The sequence below is a fragment of the Carassius auratus genome, chromosome 20 (assembly GCF_003368295.1).
Source record: "Carassius auratus strain Wakin chromosome 20, ASM336829v1, whole genome shotgun sequence".
Taxonomy (NCBI): Eukaryota; Metazoa; Chordata; class Actinopteri; order Cypriniformes; family Cyprinidae; genus Carassius; species Carassius auratus.
In genome coordinates, this window is record NC_039262.1 from 8,365,360 (window position 1) to 8,377,532 (window position 12,173).

The following is a 12,173-nucleotide window of genomic DNA, read 5'->3' on the forward strand; positions in this document are numbered from 1 at the left end:
TTGGTTACGTAATGTGTAAATTCTATGTGTGTGGCCCGCGAGACTTGTACTTGGACCATAATGCGACCCAGTGGAAAAAAAGGTTGAGAACCACTGGCTTAAAGGGTTTCAGGTGCTTTGTCGACGTTGATGCCACCTTCACATAAAAAGTCAGAGGTATGGAAACATTTTAGATTTCGTAAGCAAGACGACGACGATAGTGTTGTGGACAAGAACAAAGCATTTTTCATCTTGCATCAAACTTGTATTTATTTAACATAATTGTATGCATTTGAAAATTAGAGATGGGTTCTGTTTTAATGTACCTAAGTGTACCTAAAATAAAAGAGTTTAATATACAGGTTTGTGGCTCTTAATTTCTTTTTATTAATTACCCAATTGTAAACTTATGTTAACTGTTCTTTTTTATACACATAGTATTTGTATTAAATCTATATTCATTGACTTGAATCGAGAATCAAGTGTAGAAATTAGAATCAAAAATTGAATTGAGAATTAGAATCGAATCGATTTGAGAGCTTGTGAATCGAAATCGAATCGATCTGGTACATCTGAATCGATACCCAGCCCTAATCACATCTATTAATTGTATAATCCTGCTACTAGCATTTTATTCAAACTAAATCCCCTTTAATTCAGGTGAGAAATTACGGGTGAGCGTATTTTGTAAAAATTTGTGGGTTTTGCACTTACTGTCATACGGTGACTGTGTGCTGCTGCATTAGACGCATTTTGCAGCATCAAGGTTAATTATGAATCAATTAATTGATCGTTCATTTAAACGACGATCGATCATGGAAATGATTGAAAATTGACATCCCTAGTTTTATCCATCTCCTCAAATCCAGTAACCAACTCCACACCCTGCTCTGTTAAACATACCCAAGAAAAAGCTGGTTAATGGCTGAGCATAGCACAAAACCTGGCTGTACCGTCCCACCTAAATCAGCACTGTGACTCAGCTGTGTTTGTTTAGTAATCCGGATTCATGCCTCTTCAATGCTAGGGTTCTTTCAGAGTGCGCTTTATGAATATTAAACACTTTTTAAGTTCATCTTTACTTTAATGCCATTTCTCTTCCCCTTTAATTAGCACAAACTTAAGGTAGCCACCAACAAAGGCCAGATAAAGCCCATGCAGTGGGAGTCAGATCTCACAATGAGTTGAGCGCGAAAATAGGTGTCCCCTTTCGGAAAATGTCAGTGTGATGCATCAAAGGACTTTGTGACAAATCCTGAGCAGAGGGTAATGAGTGTCAAAGGAGGGTTTGGTCTGAGGCTAATGGGGCAGGAGGAAGTGTCAAATGGGCCAAGTAGGTCATCTCTTTATGTATTTAGTGTTGCTGGTCTTGCTGTGCCATTCTCGGGAGTATCATGGAAAGGAAACGGCGACATTGGAGAAGCTGCTGGATGGGGGAGATTCGGTTAATGGGAAAAGGAATGACATGGATAACTGTGGGAATTTTCTAGGAGCTGTTTTGCTTTCCATATGCAAGTGAGGGAAAAGCATGCTTGTTTTGGGGCTCTGCAGGTCTACACAAGTTGTACTGGTTCGTTCAGTTACACAGATGCTTTTGAAAACTTGTCATTCTTCTGCCACATGTATGCTGTTTTTATTTGTTTATTATTATCATTTTTTTTTCATATTTACAAAGCCCTTTCTAGACGCTGTCTGGGCTAAATCCTTTGGGAAAGAATAGAAATTGTGAAACAGAAATGGGATACTGGTTGTCCAAGCTGAGTGGCTGCTGTCCAGTCTGAGGGCAGTAACAGGTGATTATCCTCTTTCAGATTGGTGGTTTAAAGGCCACATTAATGGCTTGATATTTCAGCTTTGCCTTGAGAGATATGACGTTCGCATGACCTTTGAATTTTTTGCCACTTGGAAAAGTCAAAATGGTAGTACTCCCTATCATTGTCTTTCAGTCTTCTCTCTGTCCTTTCTGATCCTTTTCTTCCTCCTCATATCCTCTCACTAATTTCCATAAACACTGTCACCCAGCTAACCTCTCTCCCAATGGCACGTAACCCTGTTTTAGAGGCCAAGCTGGCAATGAGCCCTTGGCTTTCTCCCCTCAACCCAAAAGAGGGGAAAGGTCACCGGTTTAACCAGAGGCAACACTGAAGGCTATTGTGAGCGAGGCCCGAATGTTGGGGTCTATTCATACTTCGACAGAACGTATCTCTGAGCACATGCAGGAATCCACAGTGAAGGACTTGTATCCTGAACAGAATAAAATGAGGCCCATGGTTTCCCCTTCACTGCCAGCTGACATCTTCAGAGGTGAAGTCCATGTGCTATTTGAAGATGTCTGTTACTTTCTCTTCTCTATTTCTATTCTCTGGTTTAGTCTTATGTACTCTCAAATGCCCTAGACATTCCCAAGTCCGATTTGAGGATTGATTTCGGTTTCATTTCCTCAGATATCGCCACAAAGCTGGTTCAGGCTTCCACATTTGCTCAGCACTCTTCCTCTCTATCTTGCTGTGCTTTTATAAGAGCTACCCTGATGACAAAGAGTTAGGAAAACATCCTCTACTCGGTGTGTTGAATAGATAAACCCCACATTTTACCTAGAACAAGCTAGCCATGTTGCTATTTTGTCATTTGTCTTCATAGCCGTTCATACAGAGACACTCTCCTTTATTCCATCTGCCAGACAGAGAGTCTCTATCAACCACACAATGCGGCTGTGGAAAGCTGTTTGTGTTATTGGGTTTTAGCTTGAGTATCAGTTTTAAAGGTGGAATAGTAACAGAAAACATCAAGCTGAATGGCTTCTCTTCTTTTTAAATGTATTTATAAGTATTGATTTATATATTGAATGTTTTCCATATTTACTAATATGCTGTTTATATAAAGGTAATTTCTTCAATAAAAATGCATGTGGCTGAGCTACTGTCACCCTACTGAACTAGGCCAGTTAGTAGTGGGAGTTACTCCACAACACTTGGTTGATATGGTTTGGGGAGTTCTACTTTAACATGTTAATTCTGTAATTGCTCTTGAGTCATTTTAGTCAAGACTCTGGCACACCCTTTGTTTTAATGGTTTTTAGCTCTTCTGTCTCTCTCTTTCTCAGGCTCAGGCTTGTTGTGGTGATTTACTCAAAGGCATGTTGTGGCATTTTGATTTAATTCCTGTTGGTGTGAAAGTAGGTTATGTTATGGATGTGAAACTTTGTTTGATGGGGAACCCATATACACGCACACATAAATTTGCAGGTGACACACAAAGATAAGTTCTGTCATGATTCTGATATATAATACTTAACTGTTTTAAAAGTGTTTACTCCAGCATGAGAAACAATGTTTTCCTCTCCCTCTGACTGGTGTTTTCAGGTAGAAACCACACAGCTGGAATATTGGAATAGTGGACCCACAAAGCGCCACACACTGCGAGTGTGTACATGTGTGTGGTGTTTCTGTTTGATCAGTAGGAATGGTTAGTCTGGTTCTACAAGGACACTTTCTCTAGCTGTTACTCAACCAAACCTCTCTCCTGATTGGGTAGTAGGAGCCAAGACTCTCTCTCTATGAGCCAACCACATCCACCCATACAGGCGTTTTTGCTGCCAGCCTGACTGTGTGTGTCCTGCCCTGCACACTGGGACTCTGTATGAATTTGTCTAAAACACCTCATTAGCCTCCTTCAGTTTGTTTATTCCTCCACTGCTGCATCACCAGCCATCACGCCACATCCCTGTCTGTCTCTGTATCACCATTTCTGACAAAATTGCTATTCCAAAACGTTGCAGCGATCTATCTGCCTGCATTGGTCAGCTACCTTTCAAGGCTGCATGCCTAACTGTTGTGGAAGTGACTGATTTGAAAGGCTCTGCTGTGGAAACTGCTTTATTTAGCTGTTAGATGCTTAGCTGTTTCCAGTAGAGTTTGAAATTAGCATGGTGCTAAGCTAAATAACTATACTTCAAGCACAAAAAGTGGAGCATGCAAGATTTTGGAACAAAGCTAATGACATTTCCAAGAGACATTGAATAATTTTGCCTCATTTTACTGTCAAGGGTGCAAGTCATAACAGCTGCACGATTAATCTAAATAAATTGAAATAACGATTTGGCTCATTGCGATAATAAATTAGAAAGGGCTGTCATTTAAAAAAAAATATTCACACTACATCTTTGTATATGTAAAGACACTTCTTTATTTTGTGTTTTCAGTGTTGAGGTTTCACAGTAAAATGTTCCACATGAACCCAAATTAACAACAAAATAAAAGCTTGATTAGTTATTATTTTATTGTTATTTTGTTAAATACCATTTTTTTACAGTGAAATATTACAGTAATAATAGTTCTTATTATTTTTATTTAGTAGTAGTAATTTATTTACATGAATTGTAATTTATTTTATTATAATTATGATAGTATTTTATTTTATTTTTATTATAGTTATATTAGTAAATGGCAAATATAATGGCACTGTGCAGTTCTACAGACAACCATACAATTGTTTGTCTCATCAAAATGAGAGAAAAGGTTTAATTGAAAACCCAAAAATGTGCAGCCACCTGTTTCTATTGAAAGAGAAGTTTACATTATTACCACTATAATGGACTTGGACTGATGGTATTGTTTTAAAGTCTCTTTCTTTCAATAGTAATCTCAATCTCTCTACTAAATCACTCCAGTGTTGCTTAACATCTGTGAAGGGTTAGAATATGTTCTGACAAATTAATTTTTAGTTCAGGGAGTGGCTGCATTATCATGCTTCAACATCTTGTAAGGTTTTTTTTTTTTTTTTTTGAGTGTGCACTCGGTTGATCTGTATATATGGGTGTAGGTGTATCCAGTAGTGACTGTGTGCTGTATATTAAGCCAAACCCATTCCCAGCATGCATAGGGCCAAATCCAGTCATGCACATACAGTCACAGACACACAGTCGCTCATCAACCACAAGCTGCTGGACCTCACAATGAACATTATATAGCCAGTCATTAAGTGGTTGTCTTTTAGCTCTACACATAAACATGTCCCATGTAGTGGTATAAATATTGACACACGTTGAACTAAACTATGTCAAGAGGTACAGTGTCTGTCTAGTGTAGATCGGTACTATTGCACGAGTTGTTGTGAAAGCTGTGAGTGTGTGTCTGTGGGTCTGTGTGAGTGAGGGCACACATTCACAGAGCATCTCTTTGTGTGGATATGTGTTTTGGATGACACTGCCAGCAGCAGTGTGTATTCCGTGTGTGCCAATGGAAGCGTGTGCCCAGTGGGTATGGGGCAGTTGATGCCCTGCTGCTGATGATACAGAACACAGATCAGTGTATGTGTGTTTACTTTGGCCAGTGTGTGTTCATATGGGAATACCTTAAACTGTGGGCTCACTGTGTGTGTGTGTGTGTGTGAGAGAGAGAGAGAGAGAGAGAGACAGAGAGTGAGAGTGTGTGAGTGGATTCTTCTTGCTGTCCTGGATGGCTCCACTTTTACAGCACAGCATCTGATTTACTACTTAGAAGCATCCCGACTTTACCAACACACCACTGAGCGCTAAAGCAGACGGATGGAGTGGCATAGAGACAAAACACACACAAACAGCCATCCTGATCTAAAAACAGTGCTTCTCTCTTATGAAAATGCTTTGCTTGCAGGAACAGAGGCTTGAAGATTACTACTGTGATAACTGAGGGTCTGGACACAAATGTTCCGCTGTACTGTCCACCACTTGTGTTACAGGGCCTTTTTCATTCAAACATAGTCTATCTCTTATCAACATTCTGTCATAATGATATTTAATAACTATATTAAGCAGCCTTTGCTGATTGTCCTTTTAAACTACAATATCATTTTTTTTTTTACATATTTAATTTATTTTAGTTTTATAAGGCAAGATCTTTTTTTTTACTTAACAAAGAATCTCCAGATTGCACAACAGAGTGCATTTTACAGAAGCCCTTGAGCTATGAGGCTTTTTTTTTTTTCTAGAAAAACTGCTGATGCGCACTTTCACACATACACAGATATGTGGAGGTCATTGCACGAGCAGAAGTATTGGTTTTGAGAAGTGAGTATTGAGAATGAGCAAGTAGTGATACAGAGTGTGTACTGGGAACAGAATAGATGTTCCCATCAGTCTCCACTCGGGGTTTCAGATGGCTGACAATACATGCAATTCTACAGGGTTATGGTACTAAAAAATAAAATTGGTTGAACCAGCACAACCTGGACTGCTCAACTAGGCCATTCTGGCTGGACACCTACCAGACCTGTCGCTTCAACACCTTGGCCAGTTAAAAAGCAAACAAACAGGCTGGGGAAGCAATATTCCTACACAATGAGGTTACTTGTGAAGTGCAAGTTCTTCTTGATTTACTCGTTCACCCCTCTAAAAATATTTGAATTTGAACTTAAGACGGTTGACAACATTTTTTCCATCCAAGATGCAGTGTATGTCTGAATACATATAAGAACTATTAAATTTTTTTTTTTTTTTTAATAATCTTTAAGTTTTTATTTATTTTTGACATGTATAACTGAGATAAATAAATCAGAATTTCAGGTTAAATTTAAAGAACAAAAAGTTTCCAAAAAATCGCACCAAAAAAACCCAACAACTTATTTTATGTATAATGCATTAAAATACACATCACACAGTCTTGCCTTGTTTATTCCAAGTAAAATGTATTAAATGTTAAAATTATATAAAATATTTAATTTATTTTGGCATGAGGAAAAACTACACTTTAGCTTAGACTAAAAGTAATTGTGCCCAAAATATATCTCAGTAGATTTCAGTGAACCTGACAAAGATGCATATCAGTGCTTTCCAGACCTGAGATTATTTTGACTGTTAGTTATATGGTCAGGTGCTGATTGACAGTGTTGGTTTGTACCAGGGTTCATGTGTGCTGTTTTTCCAGTAGGTTTAGCTAAGTCCACATGTTAATGTTTTTCTTTGCTGTCTTGTGCAGCTGCACAGGACCAGCAGGTTCAGTGCGCCTCAGGTGATTTGTGCACAAGGGTCAGAGGGTGTGGCTTTCTTAATCACAAAACAAGCTCGTAGCATATGGGTGTGTGGCCCTACATTAGCAGTGGTGTATGTTTGTGTGTCCTTGTTCCTAACCATCCCTTTTTATGTGTGTTTTTCAGGAAAAAGCAGATGCCAGCTTAAACTCTACACAGCTACGCTCAGACATCCAGGTCAGTCGACCCACAATGCTGTGCATATCTGCTTTCAGACATTGGCACAGCTGCAGTCATCACCATAACTCACTGTTACAACACAACACCCTTTCAGTCACAATGCCTCAGTGATAAATCAGCAGACTTCATGCTCAGATTACACTGATCTGTGTGTCATCATCAGTGATTGAAATCAGTGTGTTTGTAATTGCAGTAATTAACCACAGTGTTGTCCGTGTCCACAGGAATCGTTCGGCATCAGCAGTGAGGTGTCAACTCCAGAGACTGAGAGAAAGTAAGAAAATCTCGATGCACTCAGTAATGTTTAGTAGCTGGTTCTGTACTTACTTTTACAAAGGTAAACAAAACTCATGAACCAGATCTAGGATAGTTTTTAATATCTAAACCATCAGCTTAATGGTTTACCCAAACCTAAAGGACCATTTGCAGGCTTTTGGAATTAAATGCCACTGCTGATCTCTCAGATATATGATCACACACATCCGATCTGCTCTCCATCCCCCATCTACCCCTGTGTGTATGAATGGGTTTGAATTCCTCCATTTTACTTCTTCACATCTTGGTGCTTCCAGGCTTCCTTCCTTCCGTTCATTGTTGTTAGATGTTTAAGATGAAACTCGCTGATTAGAGAGAGGAAGAAAAAATTCAGACATAAGTGAGACTCGGATTATAATGCACAAGGGTGTTAGTCAAGCTGACGAAATGAACTTTCTTTAGCATTATTGCTTAAATCTAACACAATGTCATAATCTGTGCAGACACTATTGTGTAATTGACAAAGATCAGTTTGCTTAGTTAAAAATGTGTTGGTCATGTTGTGATTTTCAGAATACTAGAGTTTTATGTGAAGATGAGATTTGAAATGAATGATGTCAGTGTACAAACAGCGCTGTGTCTCCATGCATCTTGTCCGTATTGATGGGATTTTCCTGTGGGGATGAACAGCCCACGTGCCATGGGAAAGATTAAATTCTACCGCTGTCATGCACACCCTCTGGAGAGTAGTAGTATGTTTGGGTAAATGTAAAACATATGGAGCTGACACATCTTTCATCATTTATGTGTCTCTGCGGTCCTATGCACATGTGGCTAGATTTGACTGGTACTCTGCTTTGTGATGCCTGTGAAACTAGCTTTGACTGACAAAAGCTAGTTTAAATTTGAACTCAATATTTACATTTAAAAACATTGATTGATTTAACTCTTTAACCTGTTTGTTTGAATTAATTGAAATTGGATTGATATAATTTGTTAGTTCAACAAAAAAAATTTTTAAATGGTAATTTTCTCATACATATGTTGTTCCAAAACTTTATTTTATGATACACAAAAATATATGTATTGTAAAGAACATTGGAAACCAAATAACATTTTAGCCCATTGACTTTTTCAAAAACAAAGTCCGCTTAAATCCACTCCTGCAAGCTCATGTTCATCTGCCTTCGCTTTTGACCGCATTGCCCACATCTCATAAAGACATAGAATCTTTAAGTATTATGTGAGAACAGATTTGATTCTTTCTGCCTTTATCTAAACAGAAGCAATATGTTAGATGTTTGCCAGTTCTTTAGAACTGTCTGTGACATTATCAGCAACGTACCATACTGGACAAAACAGTCTGCCAGACTACCCAGACTTCCTGTCTGTATGATTAGATGAAGCTTTGGCCTCCAGAAAGGCAACTCAGAGAACCCGATGACAGTGAGAGGTGTGTGTGTGTGTGTGTGTGTGAGTGAGTTTAGAAGCCCCTTCATTCTTATGTTGGCAGAGTCTTCCTCCAAATACATGCTACTTGGTTTGTATTTCAAATAAATTGTTCTTTTGAACTTTCTATTAATCATAAAATAAAAGAATATATAATTTGTTCCACAAAAAAAATATTATGCTATAATATAACATATAAAATGTATACATTAATAAGAAATACTAAAATCAGCTGTAAGTAGCTTTAACCTGCCTTTTTCTGAATTCTATTCTTTCCTCATTATAGTAAGGTGGTAGAAATGTAACGTGGGACAGAGAAAATGTCTGAGTGTGTGGCTTGAAGGAAATCCCTCATGCTCCGTTCACCATGACTTCTAGTGAAGGTCATTTCCTGGACACTTCCTTTGCGATCTTTGTGTATGTGTTTTTGTGCTCAATCATATATCTGTTCTGAACGCCAAAGCCAGGTGTAAGGAAGCAAACCAACCAATCACAGGACACCAGGTGCACCCTGGGATAGCAATGTTCCTCTTCATCAGCAGTTTGACTAGAGGAAGAGGAAGTCAGACCACTCCCAGTGCTAAAAGAACAGTGGACATACATCACTGATGAGAACTTCATGATGTTCCTTTTTAAATCAATAGTGAAAACATGTTGGCGTACTAATATGACTGATCTCACACTTTGGAAGGCCAGTTTTGATCATTCTGATAACTCACATGCAAAGACATAAGGTATAGCTACATTCACAGCAACAGAAAACAGTTGTCTGATGTAAAAGAAAAGAAAAAGAAAAAAGAAAATAATATTAGGGCTCTCTCAGGTTATTAAAATTGGTCAAACTGAGGTTTATGTAGTTGGAGATTAAGTCACAACAGTAAATTAGGTTGAATCAGACTTTTTAATTGTATGTCTGAGTTGTTGAAACCAGCAGATGCTGCCCAAAATTGTTTCAAATTGACAAAAAACTACAAATTAAATCTACATAGATGTAGTTACTGTCTGTTACTATGGTTACAAGACATGATTCAACCCAAACAACTTCTGTTGAGTCTTTTAGTAAATTCAGTTTTCCATCCCAAACCTGCCTCATATTAAATTGAAGAACCCGGCTGAATTGTGTGGAGAAAGTAAATATTTCAGAGTGAAGTGTTCTTCCATCACATTCTCTGAATAACAATCTCAGCAAGCCGAGGATTCCTCTGTCAGGAGAGAGTGGACATGACAGTTACCCGCAGCCAGCAGGGCTTATATTCTGCTAGACACACACCAGTAAAGACACAAGACACCCTGTGAAATGAAAGAAAGATATTGACGGACTGTAACACGCTTGTATTGTATGCTGGTCACACTGTGCTCACACACATACAGCTCTGGCAATGGCAGAAACCCTGAATGGAGCTGCCCTTCAATAGGGCCTTTTTAACATGAGATGCAGTTAGCATACAAGCAGGAGACCCCCTTTGGATTCTGTGGGGTGAATGAGAGGTTAAACAGAGAAAGTTTGTGTTGCTATGGCTGTATAATGATATGATAATTCAGGGAGGCCTCCGTCATGTCTTGTGTCTCAAACACACACTTGGGTAAAAGAGCAGCATTGACGTCTTTATTTGGTCAGAGTGCAGTGGACGTCCTGAAATTAACACAAGCACATTTTCACAGTCCTTGTAATGACATGTAACATCTGACCTGACACTAAACAAGCACACACTGTCCTCTTGAGTGTGTGTAGATACTGATAGCTTCAGCAGTGAGAATGTCATAGATGTATTTGGGACACATGGACAGAACACACGCATGCAACTGTAAGTGTTTAAGCACGAGTAACTGGAGAAAACCAAACCGGAGTACATCGGTGCACGCAAGTGTGTGTTAGTGTATGCTTGCATACTGGTGTCAGTGTTTACTTTAGTGCAGACTAGATTGAGTTTGTTTTCTTAACCCAAGGATGAGCGAGAATCCACCACCCAAATAAGAAAAACACAACGCATAGCCTTGCATACTTATGTTCATGTCCTCATCTGCAGAACAAACTCTCGTTTGAGGCAGAATGTTTTCTTCTCCCTCTGTGTTTTGGGGTTTGTTGACAGTCGACTCCGTTTAGATGTTTCCTCTCACTGGCAGTTAACACACGGCCCAGTTTCACACATTTTAAAACTGACTATATGACAAAGTTAACCTGATCTGTGTCACATGACCAATGGGAATGGAAACATGGGATAATTTCCTAAATGAAGACAGCATGTCCAGATGTTCTGTATGAAAAAATATGGCTAAATGTGGTTTTATTTTGACGTTAGGCTGTTTATATCCATACACACTACTGTTCGAAAGTTTTGGGTCAGTGAACAAAAATCTAACATATCTGTTTTCAACAGTAATGATAATATTGATTGATTTGTGATGGATCATGTGACCTGAGGAGCAGTGGCAGCTGAAAATATAGCTTTGCCATCACAGGACAAAATTGAATTTTTATATATATTAGAGTTTTATTATTATTTTTTAATAATATTGCTGTTTTTATTGTATTTTTGGTCATAGAAATGCAGCCTTGGTGCACTTAAGAGATTTAAAAAACACAGACTCAGATTGTTAAATGTGTTGATATCTGAGAGGTCTTGTACTGTATGCTTATGCTTTGACTCCATAAATGAGCTCTGGTGTGTGTTAGATGTTTGTTATTTTGGTTTTTTCCAAGGGCACAGTGCCTCAGAGGAACAAAGTGGAAATATAAACCGGCGATGTCTGTCCTGTGGTGGCTCTCGTTCCCTTTTTCTCCCTCTCTCACTTTGTCTTCCTCATCTTGTTTTTGCTGCATCCCCAGAGCGACTCTTCTGTGCCCTGTGAGCCTCAGGAGCCTGACATGTGCTCTGTGAACAGCACCACACTGCCCTCTGCTGCCTCAAATCAAAGACATTCCTATACATTTGGTTAACACAAATCATGCCTGCCGCTTGTACATGCATATATCATGTCAACAGGAGATAAGGCTGTATATGAAAAATGTAATGTTCAGTGCTGAAATATTGAAATGTTGTATTAAAAGTCCTAATTCCATGTTTTCTGCTTTTCATCAGAAATCCTCTGCACAAATCCAGCTCTGAAGATGGATCAGGTTTGTGGAAAACTATTCTTATGATAATCTTTTGGTGGTTTTGAGGAAATTCTATTGGAATTATTTGGTTTTATACCAGACCGGGTTTTCCGTAAACACTATACGTCTGTTTTGTAGATGGGCAGATGTATAGATGATTATAGGTAATAGATGTAGAATCAGTTCTTTTTGTAAAGTATTAAATGTA

General features: G+C 38.6%; 1 protein-coding gene across 1 annotated transcript in view; it reads left to right on the forward strand.

Annotated features, from left to right (window-relative positions):
* The window catches only part of sash1a (SAM and SH3 domain containing 1a), a 214,920-nt gene that overhangs the window by 182,344 nt on the left and 20,403 nt on the right, over positions 1 to 12,173 (forward strand). The window contains 3 exon segments of the mRNA XM_026290820.1: positions 7,111 to 7,161; positions 7,389 to 7,438; positions 11,949 to 11,986. Of these exon segments, the coding sequence (XP_026146605.1) occupies positions 7,111 to 7,161; positions 7,389 to 7,438; positions 11,949 to 11,986 (139 nt within the window).